The 18,833-nt window shown below is 44.3% G+C and overlaps 1 protein-coding gene across 10 annotated transcripts in view; it reads right to left on the minus strand.

Moving 5' to 3' along the window:
* ADGRB3 (adhesion G protein-coupled receptor B3) overlaps positions 1-18,833 on the minus strand; it is a 626,613-nt gene that overhangs the window by 204,950 nt on the left and 402,830 nt on the right. For all 10 annotated transcript variants that reach the window (XM_039531243.1, XM_039531244.1, XM_039531245.1 and 7 more), the window contains one exon: positions 13,206-13,249. In XM_039531243.1, coding sequence (XP_039387177.1) covers positions 13,206-13,249 — 44 coding nt within the window. The remainder of the gene's footprint in view (positions 1-13,205; positions 13,250-18,833) is intronic.

Genomic DNA, 18,833 nt, shown 5'->3' on the forward strand with positions numbered 1-18,833 from the left:
TGATAGCCACTAGAAAAAACGTTTTCCATGACAGGTACAGTAAGGAGCAGGGGGCCAGTGGCTCAAAGGGTGGGGACATGAGCCTGTTGAGGACGAGGTTAAGGTCCCAGGTGGGAATTGGGTGGCGCACCTGGGGGAAGAGACGATCGAGGCCCTTCCTGAAACGAGTAGACATTGGGTGAGAGAACAGTGTATACCCGCCCTCAGCGGGGTGGAAAGCGGAGATAGCCGCTAAGTGCACTTTTATAGAGGACAGTGCCAGGCCTTGCTGTTTCAGCGACCAGATGTAGTCAAGGACCATTGGAAGCGGAAGCTCTGATGGAATAGCGTCTCGCGCTTCGGCCCAGCAAGCGAAGCGCTTCCACTTGGCCAAGTAGGTCGATCGAGTGGAAGGCTTTCTGCTGCTCAATAAAACATGTTGCACGGGAGCAGAACAGCGCACTTCCGACTGGTCTAGCCACTCAGGAGCCACGCCGTGAGGTGGAGGGACGTCAGGTCTGGGTGACGGAGAGTGCCGTGATCTTGAGTGATGAGATCCGGGTGAAGTGGCAGAGGAATTGGGCTGGCTACCGACAGACGGAGCAGCGTGGTGAACCAGTGTTGCCTGGGCCACGCTGGCGCAATTAAGATGAGCCGTGCCTTGTCCTGCCGGAGCTTCAGCAGTACTCTGTGTACGAGGGGGAACGGGGGAAAGGCATAGTACAGATGACACATCCATGGAAGGAGAAACGCATCCGACAGAGAGCCCGGTGACAGGCCTTGGAAGGAGCAAAACTCCTGGCATTTGCGGTTCGAGCGGGACGCAAAGAGGTCTACACGGGGAAACCCCCACTGTTGGAAAATGGCATGAGCGATGTCTGCTCTCAGCGACCACTTGTGGCAGAGAAAAGACCTGCTCAGGCGATCCGCAATGGTGTTCTTCACGCCGGGAAGGAACGACGCCACTAGATGTATTGAGTGGGCTATGCAGAATTCCCACAGTAGCATCGCCTCATGGCAGAGGGGGGGAGAGCGGGTCTCCCCTCCTTGCTTGTTGATATAGTACATGGCCGTTGTGTTGTCCGTTAAGACTGAGACACAACGGCCGCGGAGGCGAGGTTGGAACTTCTGGCATGCCAGGCGGACTGCACGTAGCTCCCTGACGTTTATGTGCATATTCAATTCCTGTACTGACCAAAGGCCTTGAGTACGAAGATCGCCGAGATGGGCTCCCCATCCGAGGGACGAAGCATCCGTCGTCAGGGAAAGGGACGGTTGAAGAGCATGGAATGGGACCCCCGTGCATACGTGGGAAGGGGTCAGCCACCAATCCAGGGATTGAAGGACACCCGATGGAATGGTGAGTAGGGTATCCAGAGGGTCCCTGTGCGGACGGTACCTGGAGTGGAGCCACAGCTGGAGTGGGCGGAGGCGGAGCCTGGCGAATGGAGTTACGTGCGTGCAAGCTGCCATGTGACCAAGGAGGCCGAGACAAGCGCGGGCCGAGGCCATACGAGAGGCCTGAAGGGCGCGGACTAGTTGTGTAAGGGCCTGGAACCGTAGCTGAGGAAGGTAGGCTCTGGCTAGAGATGAGTCCAGGTTCGCGCCAATAAAGTCCAACCTCTGAGCTGGTACTAGGGTGGATTTCTCTATGTTGAGAACTAGGCCCAGGCGCGTGAATAAGTCTTTGTTTACTGTGACCTGTCGCTGGACTGTGTCCTGCGAGTCCCCTCTGATGAGCCAGTCGTCCAGGTATGGAAAAATGCAGATGCCGTGCCGACGGAGGTGGGCGGCGACAACGGCCATGCACTTCGTGAACACCCTTGGGGCCGCAGAGAGGCCGAAAGGGAGGACCGCAAAATGGAAGTGAAGGTGTGCAATTGTAAATCGGAGGAAGCGTCTGTGCGGTGGAAAGATGGCGATATGAAAATAAGCGTCCTTCATATCGAGGGCGGCATACCAGTCTCCCTGTTCCAGCTTGGGGATAATGGTCCCGAGGGACACCATAAGGAACTTCAACTTCAGCATGTATGAGTTGAGGTCTCGCAGGTCGAGGATGGGATGTAGGCCCCCTTTGGACTTGGGGATCAAAAAATAACGGGAATAAAACCCCTTGCCCCTCTCCCTCTCCGGAATGTTCTCGACCGCTCCGATGGCTAGGAGCGAATGCACCTCTTGTAAGAGGAGTTGCTCGTGAGAGGGGTCCCTGAAGAGGGACTGGGAAGGAGGGTGGGAAGGAGGGGCTGAAACGAACTGCAGTTGGTAACCGCGTTCCACGGTGCGTAGGACCCAGGCATCGGTGGTCAGCCGGGCCCACGCCGGGAGGAAACAGGAAAGGCGGTTGGAAAAGGGCAGGGAGGGAGCTGAAGAGAGCTCTGGTATGCCGTCCCCAGGCGCATCTTCAAAAGGATGGCTTAGGCCCTGGCGGTTTAGAGGGGCTTCTGCCCTGGGTCGATTGGTTGCCAGGCTGCCGCCTACATCCACCGCGACCTCGTCACCGACCAGAGTCCTGCTTGTAGCGAGGCATATAGTAGGGCTGATTAAACTGGGGGCGGAACGGACGCCTCTGGGTAGCAGGAGTATGCATCCCCAGAGTACGGATGATGACCCTGTTGTCTTTGAGGTTTTGAAGTCGGGAGTCCGTCTTTTCGGAGAAGAGGGCCTTGGAATCAAAGGGAAGGTCCTGAATGGTGTACTGTACTTCAGGTGGGAGCGTTGAACTCTGCAGCCAAGAGATCCGGCGCATGGTAATGCCCGAGGCTATAGTACGCGCCCCCGAGTCAGCTGCGTCCAAGGAGGCTTGCAACGAGGTGCGCGCAACCTTTTTACCCTCCTCTACGAAGGCCGCGAACTCCTGACGGGAATCTTGAGGTAGGAGCTCTTTGTACTTCTCCACCTCAGCCCAAGTGTCATGTGCGTAGCGGCTTAGCAAGGCCTGTTGGTTAACCACTCGGATCTGTAGGGCACCGGCGGAGTAGACCTTGCGGCCAAGCAAGTCCATTCGCCTAGCATCCTTTGATTTAGGAGTGGGGCCTTGCTGGCCGTGACGCTCCTTATCGTTCACCGACTGCACCACCAACGACGATGGGGTCGGATGTACATACAAATATTCATATCCCTTGGAAGGGACCATGTACTTGCGCTCCACGCCCCTCGCTGTGGGTGCAATAGAGGACGGAGTCTGCCATAGGGTATCCGCAGTGGCTTGGATAGTCTTAATGAAGGGCAAGGCTATGCGGGTAGGGGCGTCCGCTGATAAGATGGTTACTATCGGATCGTCCACTTCCGATACCTCCTCCGCCTGTAAGTCTATTCGCAGAGCTACCCTGCGAAGGAGCTCTTGGTGTGCCCGTAAATCAATAGGTGGGGGACCTGCGGATGACGACCCCGCCACCGCCTCGTCCGGAGAAGAGGAGGAGGAAGAAATCCCGGGCAGGATGGTGTCCCGGTCCGCGTCTGGGGCCTGGGAAGACTCCTGCTCCAGGGGCTCTTGGGCTGGTTGATTGCCTTCCTCCGCACACGATGGCACCTCCGTGTCATCCGGTGGACGGGTTATTGTAGCCTCCGGGGCGTGTGCCTCGTTTGTCACAGTGCGCACGGTAGGCAGAGGAGCGCCTTGGGCTTGGTGGTAGGCCCAAGGGGTCCAGTAACCCCAATGATGAGGGTCCTGGTCCGCTTGATGGGACTGGTGAAAAACGCCCGCCGGGACCTGAGGGTCATACTCATTGACGTAATAACTCTCGGCATGTGAAGAGGCCGAGGCGTGTCGGGAGGGCCAGGGTGGAGTGGATAACCCTTGCGCCGAAGTGCCGACGGATCGTAGTTCCCGCCTTTGCGGTGACCGGTGCCGTGAAGCATCTCGATAGCGAGAACGGGAGCGAGACCGGGACCTGCGACCGGCCTGGTGCCGGGAGGTCGACTGGAATCTCCATGTTCGGTGCCGGGAGTGGCTTCGCGAATAGCGGCAGCCGTAATGGTTCCGAGATGTTGAGTGGTGCCGGGAATGACGAGTCGGAGAGCGGGAGTATGACCGGTGCCGCGAGTCTGACCAGTGCCGCGTAGTGGAGCGGTGCCGGGACTGTGAGCGGCATTGCGATCGGCGCCTAGATGGAGAGCGGCGTCGAGAGCGAGAGCGCTGGTGAGAGCGGGAACGGGATCGGTGCCGGTCAGGCTCGGTGCCAACAGGAGGCTTGAGCATGGATGGCTTGCCCATGGAACGGGGCACCCGCACCGGCGGTGCCAGAGGCGGTGGCACAGCCAGGTCTGTGAGAGCAATGAGGTCCTGTACCGCCTCAAAGGTCTCCGGAGTGGACGGCAGTGGCATCTCTACCGCGGCCGGAGCCGGGGAGGCCACAGGTGCCGGGCTCGACGGCCTCTGAGGGGCCGGAGTTGTCGGTGCCGGCAGAAGCATCTGCGGCGGAGGGACCGGTGCCGCGGCAGGTTTCGGTGCCGGGCGGTCCGGGCAGGGCGCACTCTTTTGCTTCGGTGCAGGTGTCAGTGCCGAAGAAGCAGCGGCCTTCCCTTTCTTTGCCTTCGGCGAGAGAGAGCGCCTCTGGGCGGGTTTCGGTGCCGATGTTACTTTCGGCTGCATGGCCGAGCAGCCCGGCACTGTGCCGGCGCTGCGAGAGTCCAGAGGGACAGCAGGCGGTGCCGCGGCCGGAGGGGTTAAGGCTGCCTCCATGAGGAGTTGTCTTAGCCAAATGTCTCTTTCCCTCTTTGTGCGAGGCTTGAAAGCCTTGCAAATTGAACACTTAGAAGATAAGTGCGACTCTCCCAGGCACTTTAAGCAAGAGCTATGAGGATCTCCTGTAGGCATAGGCCTGTGGCAGGCCGAACACGGCTTGAAACCAGGGGAGCCGGGCATACACTCCGATCCCGGGGGCGGGAGGGGGTTAATCCCCGAACCCGCTAACTATCTAACAGTAACTGATTAACTATTAAAACAAGAAAACCTACAACTAAGATAACAACTATATACAATTTTTAACAGAAAAACATATGAGGAAGCTAGGGAAGCGGAGGTCACACAAGCTGCACTCCACTGTTCCAACGACCGACACGGGCGGTAAGAAGGAACTGAGGAGTGGGTGGGTCGGCTGAGGTATATATGCGGTGCCATTATGGCGCCACTCCAGGGGGCGCTCAGCCGACCCACTGGGGTTGCTAGGGTAAAAATCTTCCGACGAACGTGCACGCGATGCGCGCACACCTAACTGGAATGGATATGAGCAATCACTCGAAGAAGAACTGCTGGAACCTTTCCCAGTTGCCTCCCCTCTGCCAGAGCCTTTCTCTGCAAAGGGGAAAAGCTCCAGCAGAAGGGAGCTGGCAGAGAAGCTTGCCAGAGTCTTTTTTTGGGTGGGGAAGGGCTCCAGCAGCAGGGATCTGATAGCCTTTCTCCACTGCCAGAACCTTTGCCTGCAGTGGTAAGGGCTCCAGTGCTGGAGAACTGACAGAGTCTTTCCCCACTTCTGGAATCCTACTGCCTTCCCCTGACCTTTTCCCTGCTGGTGGAGTCTTTTCCTGCAGAGAGGAAAGGCTCCGGCAGCAGAGAGATAAGGGGACACTACACTGCTATAAACAGCAGTGTAACAGAAACATGTCAACCAAACCAGCAGGGAGCCCAGGCAGCCAGGCTCCCAGAAGGGAGCTTCCAGTGGAGCTCCACACACTTCCCCTTCTTAGGTTGGTGGAAGCGCTCTTGGTGATGACATGCATCACTGACCCAAGGAGGGTAGTGTGGACATGCACCACTGCAGTAATTACTAATACAGGTCGACTTACATTTCTAGTGTAGACATACCCTTAGTAAATGCATCTTAGGCATATGCCTTGATTCTAAGAACATCATTAACAACAATTTTGCTGATGACCTAGTGGTAATTGATGAATCAATGGATGAGCTAGTTGCGGCACTTAAAATCCTGGAAAGCTCAGTGGCAAGAATTGGCCCAACATTAATTGGGGTAAAACCGAAACTCTTCAAATCAGCTATTTCAAACACTCTGAGGGCTCCAGCATCTTAGTGAGACACAACTCAGCAGAGATTACTGGGGATTTCACTGATGGTTGGTGATGACATGGGTGGCTTTCAGAAAGAACTTAAAGCCCTCACTGCAAAAGCATCTTCAGTAATGGGGTGCCTCACCAACAACATCTTTTGCGAACCAAACACCCCAATGAGCAGAGAGATGAAGCCGAGGATACCATTTCTGAATGATCAAAAACATCAAATGGTGTGAATTCAAGTTGAATGAAGAGATCAGTGTTCTAACTAAACTGGCCCGGCTCTCTCGAACAGCCACCCAAAGTTCTTAGGTGGTATGGACTTCTGCTCTGGATGGCTACCAACTTCCCTGTGAGAATCTTCTTCGACTATGATCCAATGAAAGCAGGATGGAAAAGACCCACTAGAAGACTTAAAATACGATGGCTGGACAGGGTCAACAGACACCCGTCCTTCACAAGCACCCTACACTGTAATGTGACAGATTTGATTCAGGACAGAACATCAGAGAGTCACATAATGTCTTTGGTGGCCTCACTGTCTAAGTGACATCATGAGAACTAACCCCCCCATCTAGGTACAGTGTTTTATTCACCACAGTGTCAGAAGAGCTCTCGGTAGTGTGTTAGCAGAGATATATGCATGTACTGTGTTTTCCTACTAGTTTCAATCAAATTTCAAGACCAGGTAGTAGGCACAGATGCTGTCCCCTCAGCATGCCACAGTGATCATTAATATGTAAAATAAGGACTCTAATTGAAATTTATCTCCTATCTCTCATAGTTAAGCTCATGAATTCACCCTTTCCATTTTTATTGGAAACACAGATGGTACAATTAAATTGTGATACATTTCTGTCCTGTCCTCATCCTTACTCCAAGAGATTAGACTGTTATCCTCTGTTCCTATATTGCACTACAAACTCACCAACAGATTAAAGTTAAGTAAGGATGTTTTGTTTCAAAATTGAAGATTATATTCCAATCTTTAAAACTCGAGAGCAAACCTGCACCAACTAACCCTTTTTTATCTACATTTCAAAATTATACCTGCCTGACATCTCAAACTCTCCCCCCCATTATTTTTAGTTTCCCAAAATATATATGTATACACAGGCAATAAATAGCAATTGTGTTCTTCACAAAATGAGGTTGATTCATCACTTAGCAGCAGTAATTAAAAATTATCAGCAATGATGAAATTAATTTTCTCTTTCAGCTGTAATTCTTAGTGGGCAATGCATCTCCCTATTCAGAGAAGTGTAGGTGTTCCTGAAAGACAGTGTGACAATAAGTGCCCGAATTATGAATTCCTCCCATATACACTGATTCATTTTATAATGATTTAAATCAAAAAGATCTTCTCTCTCTCTCTCTCTTTTTTTTAAAAATAGAAAGCTCCTCAATTTTCTCTGGTAAAAGATGTGCAGAATGTTAGTGGAATAAGTCCTTCTGCATCACAGTATAATGTTATTAGTCATCACAATCACGTTTTAAAAAATATCCTTAGTAAGGCCTGATTCCCATCCTCATCCCTGCATGTTAAGCTATAACTTATTGCCTGATCCAAGCCTACTCAAGTGAATGGGAGTCTTTTTATTAACTTCAGTGGACTTTGGGTCAGTCCTTCTACTCCACAAGTATCTGAACACTGAAATCAGAGGGGCTACTTGCAGAGTATGTTACTCCTTAGAACTGGGGCCTTAGTTGAGCACTTTTCTGCAGGACAATAAGAAATTTCTGAGTATGTAATGTGGCATTTACAGATTCATCCATACAAAGTTCTATAAAGCTATTTATAAAGATAGTTTTATGAAGGAACAATTATCTGTTAAGTAAGGTACATGTATAGTTAACTTGGCCATGGAGAATTCATAAACACAAACATGGAAGCTTTAAATCTGGGATTGACTCACCACTCACAAAGAAGGCATTTTATTCACTAGGCTGGAAGCCAAAAATTTGTAAAAGCAGCCATTGTTTTTAAAAACAGCTCAGCTCAAGACAACAAAAGTCTAATTTTCCTAAAGGTTGGGCACCCACTATTCCAACTTCAGTCAACGTAACGGGCAGAGCCTCAGTTGGTGTAAGCGGCTATAGTTCCAAAGAACTCAATTATATTCATTTTCGTACACTTTTCTCATTTTCAATAAGTTTTAATTTTACTTATAGAAAAATGTAGCCCTGTTCTACTGCCCTTTTGGCCAGAAGAATACCACTGAATATTATTTTACATGGACATGTAAAGTAAGATTTGTGCTATTTTTTTTCAAAAGTCACTACTGATTTGGGGTGTCTCAATTTTAAGATGTTCAGTTTAAGACACCTTTGTCTTGATTTTCAAAGTCTCTTCCTGAATCTTTTCAAAAGGTGGCAAAACTGGCCAGAAAGTAAAGTGCAAAAAGTGATTTAGACCCATTATCACCCCAATTTTAAAGACGAAAGAGAGGGGGAGGGAGAGACAGATCAACGATCCATTTCAATTTTAGCAACATGAAATTATCATGCTAATAGGCTATAAATCTGTGGGTACAGTAGAGTTATGAGAAACCATTTACATTGCAGGTAAAACTGTGGGAACATTTTGTTTTCACTTTCATTTTTTCTAAAAGAAGCTATTTTCACTTTAAGAAAAATGGCAAAATGAAACAATGCACAAATTTGGAAAAAAAAACATTATCTGAGGTAGTAGATTTTTTTAAAAAGTATTTTTCACCATGAATATATTTTTACTGGCAGAAACACCAAAATGTTGGCCTGGAGTGACTTCCTGAAATTTGTAAAATCTCACAATTTGTTTTTTGCTTGCAGATATTCATAATGTGCCACACATTTAGGGTAAATGTATGAACTCCTGTCAGTGTAAATTAGAAATGGGTGAACCTGATTGGAAAAAGAAAATAGAACAAATCAGACTGGCCAAAACTCATGCCGAACCTGAACAAAACATTCAAGATAATAATTTTTTTATTTAATTGTTTCTCTGTTGCCCTCCAGACAATTGGGTATTCGGGGGCACATGGTGCTATGACAGATATATGCCATAAGGACAAATGAATATCTTCCATACTGTTATCTCATCTTTGCTGCAGAAATTGGCAGGGAAGGACCACCAAATCCTAGTAATCCTTTCCTTAACGAGTCAAGGGTGGTTTTAAGGGCAAGCAGCAGATGTGACATATTGCCTGCTAAAAAGTAACACCTATTACTAAAAAAAAAAATTACCTGATTTTTTAAAAAGTTAGTCAGTGCTCACTGAAAACCGTGTGATGCATTATGTCATTCTGTCTATCCATGTACTCATATGGCCCAAATAATGATAGTGGCAAAGTACCACTCCATCATTAACAGATTTTAGCCTCACAACCCCCAGTGAGGAAGAGAAGTACTATTACCACCACTTTACAGATGGGGAACTGAGGCACAGAGTAGATGATGTGACTTGCCCAAGGTCATTGAATCATAGAAGATTAGGATTGGAAGAGACCTCAGGATGTCATCTAGTCCAACCCCCTGCTCAAAGCAGGGCCAACATCAACTAAATCATCCCAGCCAAGGCTTTGTCAAGCCTGATCTTAAAAACCTCTAAGGATCGAGATTCCACCACCTCCCTAGATAACCCATTCCATTGCTTCACCACACTCCTAGTGAAATAGTGTTTCCTAATATCCAACCTAGACCACTCTCCCACTGCAACTTGAGACCATTGCTCCTTGTTCGGTCATCTGCCACCACTGAGAACAGCCAAGCTCCATCCTCTTTGGAACCTCCCTTCAGGTAGCTGAAGGCTCTATCAAATCCCACCCCCCCACTCTTCTCTTTCACAGATTAAATAAGCCCAGTTCCCTCAGCCTCTCCTCATAAGTCATGTACCACAGCTCTCTACTCATTTTTGTTTCCCTCTGCTGGACTTTCTCCAATTTGTCCTCATCCTTTCTGTAGTGGGGGGACCAAAACTGGATGTAATACTCCAGATGTGGCCTCACCAGTGCTGAATAGAGGGGAATAATCACTTCCTTTGATTTCCTGGCAATGCTCCTACTAATGCAACCCAATATGACATTAGTCTTCTTGGCAACAAGGGCACACTGTTGAATTATATCCATCTTCTTGCCCACTGTAATCCCCAGATCCTTTTCTGCAGAACTGTCGCTTAGCCAGTCAGTCCCCAGCCTGTAGCAGAGCATGGAATTCTTTCATCCTAAGTGCAGGACTCTGCACTTGTCCTTGTTGAACCACATCAGATTTCTTTTGGCCCAATCCTCCAACTTGTCTAGGTTACTCTGGACCCTGTCCCAGCCCTCCAGTGTATTTACCTCTCCCCAAGCTTAGTGTCATCCGCAAACTCGCTGAGGGTGCAATCCATCCCATCATCCAGCTCATTAATGAAGATGTTGAACAAAACTGACTCCAGGACAGACTCCTGTGGCACTGCACTAAAAACCGGCTGCCAACTAGACATTGAGCCATTGATCACTACCTGTTGAGTCCGACGATCTAGCCAGTTTTCTATCCACCTTATAGTCCATTCATCCAATCCCATACTTTTTTAACTTGCTGGCATACAGGGAGTCTTTGCCTGGAATTGAACCTAGGTGTCCTGAATCCAAATCCAAGTCACTGGTCTAATCCAGTATGGCAATCCCTATGTGGACCAATTTTCAGACCACTGATACTGTATCTGTGAATGGCACTGGCACCGAACAGTGAGAAGGGTGCCCTGATTGTAGCAGTGGGTTATATTGCACACAGCTTGTTATCTGTTGCACATGGTGAAGGATGTGAGGTGATAGATGGGTGGTTGACTGGTTCCTCTCCTCCCTCTGTCTTGGATGAATATGGATCCAATGTACTGCATGCAGTTTGTGACAGCAGTTCCTTAAATCTGTCTTTGCTCATGTGAAAGAATTTGGTGGCAAGGAGAGGATTTCTTTTTCAAAAGCTTTCAGACAGTGGACCAATTCAGCTCAGAATTTCAAACATACTTTGTATGTTTTCACATGCTTTGATGTGAAAAACATTCAGCATCCCAAACTTTTATGGAAGGCCAAAACTGGAATGAAATGCAGAGGTCAAAATGGTCACACTAATTCCAGAGAAAAAAATAAATGTCTACTTCATACATTCTGCTGTTGATGCTATTCAGTTAATCATCTGGGAAAGTGGAGACACTGAAGGAATAGCCCAACCTCTAAAGAACCCCATGCTAAATCAGCATAATAAAGGTACTGCATATTTTGGAAGTGTCAGCCAAAATGAATGCTGCACCACTCTGAGAAATTGTATTTTAACATATATAATTCATGCTATGATCCTTCATGTAGTTAGTTGTACCTGTCTTAATGTTATACAAAAACAATAACTAGATGCAGATAGACAGACAGCAAGCCTGTCAGCCTGATAGACAGATAAAAGGAAAGCCTTCTAAAAAGTTATCTAGATAAAAAAAAGTTATATAATTCTATTCCATAGCTAGGAATGAAATAAAACATAATTTCTCCAAACAATTAGACATACCACATATAAAACCACATAATAAGAATAGTAGAAGAAAGATGCACCATAAAATTGCAGCAAGAATGCAGAGCCAGACCTGATCAGACAGCTCACAGTATAGATTCAGGGGCTTCTCCATGAGTGTATGAAAAAAGAGCTATCAATCATTGAACAATAGCCTGTGCAGAATGTTTAAAATCCAGGAAGAGAAAGTTTCACTCAGTTCTGGAGCATTTATTAAACTGAGAGCATCACCAGAGAAACATATAATTTACCACATATGGAATTGTAGTGCATTGAGATTAAGATCTGGGCGACTTGCCAGGAAGATGGCTCAAAAAATTCAGCAGTTATAGCTACCTGATGCAGATGCTAAATGCAACATTTACCATATCTGAAAAACACTTACTTTAAAGCACCTTTTTTTTCCTGTTGTGGAACGGTGATTAGCTAAGCATCTTTACTACATGCTGACTACTTTCTTGTTGGATTGATCCCCAAAGTTCTTGTGAAATTTGGGTTGTGAAGAACTTAGCCATTTTTGAAGGATGTGAGCACAACAAAGCTCCACATGATTTTCAACACTAGATCAGACCATTAATCCATTATATCTGGTCTCCTGTTTCTGCAATAGCAAATTCCTGATGCTTTAGAGGAAAGTGAACACAAAACAAAACAAGCCAACAACCCAAGGCACCCAGCTAATTGTATAATGTTGTATATATTTATTTATTTAGATTTATAAATGATAAGAATCTGTCCAGTCTGCTGGGAGCTTTTGCATTAATTTAAAACTCACAATATTAGAATACAAATTCCATAATATAATCAAATGGACTCAAATAAAATGCCCCAAACACAAGTAATTACCAGGCCAACAGAAAGTCATCATGAATCATAACATGCCCTCACAGTTAATACTAAGTCCCTAGATCCCCACCTTTTCCAGTAATGACTGGGGGGAAATGTTTTGGGGAACTATAGAGCAAATGAATGCTTTTCAGAGCTCTGGTAAGTGATCGGTTTACATGCAGAAGCAAGACAAAAAGCACCATCTCATAAAAGAGTGTACATATACATGTGTACCAGATGGTGGTGAAATCCATGTGATAAATTGCAGAGCCATATAAATTGTACTTATCATGACTCTTTGATGGTCCCACCTACTCACTGATGACTAATATATCTCCCACAGTATTCCCAATATTTCAAACCTTTCAGCAGCTTCAGCTTCCTCAGTCGCATGGCTCTCTCTCAATTAATCAATTCCCTTTCATTGCAGGGGCTCAAGGACTGGTGCACCTCAGTCCCTTTTATTCCCTGCATGTGGCACATAACAGGCTAATCTACTATAGTCTGTAATACTTTGGTCTAATTTGGGTTGTTGGGTTTAGTGTGTGGGCATTTGGTGCTGTTGGTGGGTTGTGATATACAGGAGGTCAGATTAGATGATCTGGTGATCCCTTCAGGCCTTAAACTCTATGATAGTTGTTGGTGAGATATTCTGCTAATTCAGGATTAGTAATAGAAAAACAAGCAAACTGTCTTTAAAATCTGCATTACAATGTGACTGCAGAGTATAGAAAGGAAATAATTTCACTCTGTGGATTGCACATTTTCCATGCCCTCATAATGACCACTGTTGACTGTTTGGCAAGTTAAATATTTTTACGTGTTTTGGAATATTTAATCCATAGTAATAGAAGCAAACATCTGTCACTTACATTCTTGAATCATCCCACAGCACACAATAGGGATTCAATGTGCCCTAAAAACAAACAAACAATACCATTAGTTACTGGTGTATGTAACCAATAAAGTGCTCAATCCCCCAGTCCTAGTTCAGGGCCTGATCCTAAAAGATCACCCTCAGTTTGAAGAGGTTTGAAATCAATGGGAGTGAAAAACAAATTGAAGTCTGTGGAAGTTGAGGGCACTTAGCACTTCACAGAGCGCACTGAGCACCTTGCAGTATTGAATCTATCGTCCCTACTCAGGAAACAGTCCTGTAGATGTCTCCATGAAGCCACTTGGAATTTTGACTAGGAAAGGACTGTGGTATTGGGTCCAAATGTGCCAGTTACCTAAACGTGGAGCCTGCCCAGTTCATATTATTTAAGTAATTTCAATTTTCCCCCTGTATTCCACTCCAAAAAGAATGAATAAAAGACTCTCAAACTACTGCCCAATCAGGTTAACTAATGGATTAGTTATTCTCAATAGGCAGAATTTTAGGACTTGTCTGCACCCAAAGACGGTATTAATTTATCAAAATCAGCGGAGAAATTTATGTAAGCTAACTTATTAAGGAGGGCTTTAAACTAGGTTCGCTGGGGGATGGTGACTTAAGCCCAGAGTTAGGGGAAGTGGGATACTGGGAGGAAATACAAGGAGGAGGGTGCAACAGGAGAGGCCTCCTGATGCATACTGAGAAAGTAGGGCAATTGGCTAGTTATGTTAGGTGCCTGTACACGAATGCAAGAAGCCTGGGAAACAAGCAGGACTAACTGGAAGTTCTGACAAAGTCAAGGAACTATGATGTGATTGGAATAACAGAGACTTAGTGAGGTAGCTCACATGGCTGGAGCACTGTAATGGATGGGTATAAACTGTTCAGGAAGTATAGGTGCGGGAGAAAAGGTGGAGGAGTTGCACTGTATGTAAGACAGGCAACAAAAATTATTAGGAGGCTGGGGCAGATGACTTATGAGGAGAGGCTGAGGGAACTGGGCTTATTTAGTCTGGAGAAGAGTAAGGGGGGATTTGATAGCAGCCTTCAACTCCCTGAAGTGGGTTCCAAAGAGGATGGAGCTAGGCTGTTCTCAGTGGTGGCAGATGACAGAATAAGGATCAATGGTCTCAGGTTGCAGTGGGGAGGTCTAAGTTGGATATTAGGAAACACTATTTCACTGGGAGTGTGGTGAAGCACTGGAATGGGTTATCTAGAGAGGTGGTGGAATCTCCATCCTTAGAGGTTTTTGAGGCCCGGCTTGACAAAGCCCTGGCTGGGATGATTTACTTGGGGTTTGTCCTGCTTTGAGCAGGTGGTTGAACTAGATGACCTCCTGAGGTCTCTGCCAACTCTAATCTTCTATGAGTCTATGTAGTTTAGTTGTTGCATCTCCTTTTTGTAGACATTCCTAATTCTATTTCAGAATATTCACATTAGGCGGTTGAGCTGATTTAACTACATCACTTTCTAAACTGATTTTGTTAAATCAGTACCGTTTTTGTATGTAGATAAAGCCTTAACTGTGCCTAGATTGAGACTCCGTATTTCTGATGCCAGTTCTTGGACCCACACACTTTAAAGTAGCCCAACTGACTATTGATCACAACAGGCCATCCACCAGTGGAGAATAGCTGGGGCACAGTAACACTTTGGCCACATTCCCATCCTGCCCCTTACAAAGGCCCAATGCCAAGGCTGCAGGAGGAGAAGTTCACTGTAGAAACTGGCTATGCTGGTAGATTATTTAATGAAGAGAGAAAATTAATGGCCTTCTGGATCTTTTGTGCCATTAATGGTAAAAGGGTTACATCATAGCAAATATTCTACTTTTTCATGCTCAGTATTAGCCCAGCTCAGCTCCCATTGATATCAGTGGGAGCCTGGGCCCTAAATCTCAGTTTCTTACACATATTAAAGTGGGGTAATATTTCAGAAAATTGAAGGCTCTTTATTATTGCTCTTATTTCCTTCTGTCCATTATGAAGTGAAGACTAAAATTCAAAGTTTGGGCCCAATCCAACAAATCTTTTTTCAGACTAAGTGTACATTAGCTCTAATGAACATTTTGATTGAGTAAAGACTGCAGGACTGGGCTACCCATTTGTTGTAAAGATTGGGTATGCATGAAGCCACAGCTACACAAACTACAGTAGATGTATAATACAGAATCACAAACAAAACTGCATATATCTAAAGGAACAGATTTCAAGGTTCTATTTACATGCACAAGACATATTTTGTCATGATGTTCATGTAATGTTCTCCTAAAAGTCATATATAGCTCTTTTGGCACAGATATCTTAAAGTTAGGAATCAATTAAAATAGAAACTGGGCACAAAAGCACAACTCCGCCAACAAAAGATTGATGGAAAACAAAAACAACGGAAATTGCAAGGAATAGTTTAAAATGATCAAGTTATTTTCATCTTTATATACCAATCTTAGTATTGAAAAAGTCAGTTGTACAGGTTGCCAGTGGACAATATTTTTAAAGAAGCACTTTTACACACACATCATTTTATTCCACACCTGTTTCAAACTGTAGAAACTATTTATTAATATTAATGAAAGAAAATATCCACCCATTTGTTAGAATTCTTCTATCACCCTTTTTACAGAGAGGCATAGCTTTCTCTTCCAGACTCCAGTAACAAACATAGTTAATGAAGTTAGGATCTTGTAGTTCACTAGTTTGGTGACTGTATTAAATGTTCTGAGTTTGGTATAATTATTTAAAAATACATGTGGTACTTTAAATTCACATCGCACCTTACGAACATAGATAAGTAACTTCATAATCTAAAATAAAAGACTAAAAACACATAACTGCCACATACAGAGCCAGTGTATGCATCTTGCACCACTGGCCCAAAGCATTCTGAAGCATCAGTAGAAGAGATTGTGGAAGAATCACAATTGGCAATAACAGGAACATTATAATAAAAGAGGATTCTGCAGCTTGAAAGTGTCTTGAGACTTGAAGTAATCTGCCTATATTCATTCTTATGCAGTCATGATCATACTTAAAACTTATGCCTAAAACCGATGCCACTATACAGTCACGTAGCTGTGATTTTTTTCCCGGTGAGGGACAGCCTGCACTATCTATTTCCATACTGCACGGAGAAAGGACTTGAAAATACTTTGAGAAAAAGGTGACCCTGTTCAGACTTAGCTAAAAGAATGATTTTAAAGAAGAACATTTCAATCAATGCCCAGTAACCAAGGCAAATAGAACACTCTGTGGGAAGGTTTAAGGAAGTGACAAATCCATGTAGTTTTCAGGTCACAAATTTGTGGCCCTTTTGGAGCTCATTCACATGAAGAGGGAAGTGTGTTGACTCACCATAGAAATGAATAGGAGATGAAGCTGTAACATTGAAAGAAGCATAAATGTCACCGATAGTCCTCCAAAAATCCTTGACACACTGGCAGTAGAAATACGTAGGTGTGGCACATAAAACTTTCAATATTCAAAACACGGTGCATAATTGCGCGTGCTATGTAGGCCCACAATAATTGGAAGTCAAAGTTTCAGTGGAAGTAATCATAACCAGAAGCTTTAACTCCCATAATATTACTAGATTGCTGCTGCTGCATTGTCCTTTGATATAAGAGCAGAGGTTCTGCAAAGTTAGGAGATGGTATTTCACATTCTTTCTGGAACAAAGTCCATGATGTTGGTGCCTTTTCCAGCATAACTATTAGAAAAATGTTACAATCATGATCATACTGTTCATATAATCCACCTGTGATCATACTGGATGGCATTAAATACCATGTACTGTGAGCAACACACTGCAAGCCACATTAGCATGTTACAGAGTACCATGATCAGCACTATATTTAAAATCATCTACAAGTTCAAATACAGTGCTATATTCCAAATAGCTTACCGATCAGTGGTGTGTGTGTGTGGCTGTATAATTTGGAGAAAACACACACACACACACACAGATGGGTAGGATATTTTGGTATACCACTGATGGGTAGGATATATATATGTAAAATAATTCAATGTTATTAATAAATACCAAATTTGAGTATAAAATGCAATTATAATAATGTATTCATTTTGAGCACATGAACACCTATTATAGGTAGTTAGAAGGGAATTTATTAATTCATATTTTATTGTTTGAAAATAAAGCCCTGAAATATTCTAGCTGTGACCAACAGGGGTTTTCACATGTACATATGTCTTTTTCACAATTACTTATGCGTGTTTGTGCAAGGAGCCCTTCTATATCTCAGATGTATACATAATAGAATTTATTTTAATCAATCAGTGGACAAATAAATTAACAAAAATAATAATTAAAAAAATGTAACTATACTCCCACAGCTCCCTGAGTACATTTTAGAGATCATAAGTTAATCATTAATCCATTCAACTACAGACTTTTTTGATTGGTATAGTATAGATAATATTAAAAGAGGCAAAGTTTGAAAAGAGCAACACCACAAAGAAAACTTCTAGAAAAGATTAATTGGAATAAAGTGTCAGTATTTTAATTCCTATTTAATATTTAATATAATTAATTTAATAATTAGCCCACTTAATTGACATCATGATTAAACTCTGAGCCATTAATGTATAACAGTCAAAGTCTAGAGATGGAGTAAAACCATTTTCACCTTAATTACTGTGTGTGATGTACAAAGTTCAAAGACAGATTATGGTATATTAAGACATTATAATTAGAGAAAATTAGATTCTAATTTTCAACTGAGGTAAATTCTAATAAAGAAAATGAAGATCTAAAAATGCAAAAGACACAAATCAGAGAATGTGCCACAGCATCTCCAATTGCTTTTCTTTATATAAAATCTCATCTGGGAAACTATCATGAACAGAAAACCACTAAACATTAAAGCCATTCAAAATTGTAAAATCAGTTTCTGTTCCCAGTTTTTAGGCCAGGATTCTGCATTTGGATCGGCATAGGATAACTCCCATGTTCATGTGGTGTCACAGTGACCTCAGTGAGATTCCACATGGGGGCAGTGGTCTGGCTGTATAATTTGGAGAAAACTTTCAGATATTTAGAGTAAAATATTATTGAGCTAAAATTGAGCCAGAAGAAAACAGTGCCAGGTCCATAATGTTATTGACAAGGTTACTATCCTCTTGCCTTGTCAGCATTTCCTAGTCCTGTGCTAATACAGTACTCATTAATATCCTGTTACAGAAAGGTAGACAATGCCAGATCACAATTGATGTCCTGCATCTTCCACTGCCAGAATGAACCTTTCTAAAGAACTGGAAAATGGGCAAGTGCTGGGTCTGTACATTTTAAAAAAGAATAATAAAACAAACAAGCTAAAGAAACAGGTCCCTCTTTAATGTCTTTTTCTAGAAATCAACCTGTGAAGACATTCATTTAAGCTTCCTTTTACCTTGTTTACATCATGCCGTTTTAATTGCTTACTTTGGATTTCTCAGTTGATTTCAACACTGATATAGAGCTTACTGATATTACCTTGATTGTTTCTTACCTCTTATTTTACAGCTATGAACAAAGTCATTACAATCTTCTCTTTTCTTTCCCCCATCTACCTGGGCTATAGCCCTGTGACTAACCATTCAAGTTTCCACATATGAAATGATCCTTTCAC

The sequence above is a fragment of the Mauremys reevesii genome, linkage group 3, assembly GCF_016161935.1.
Source record: "Mauremys reevesii isolate NIE-2019 linkage group 3, ASM1616193v1, whole genome shotgun sequence".
NCBI classification, from domain to species: Eukaryota; Metazoa; Chordata; order Testudines; family Geoemydidae; genus Mauremys; species Mauremys reevesii.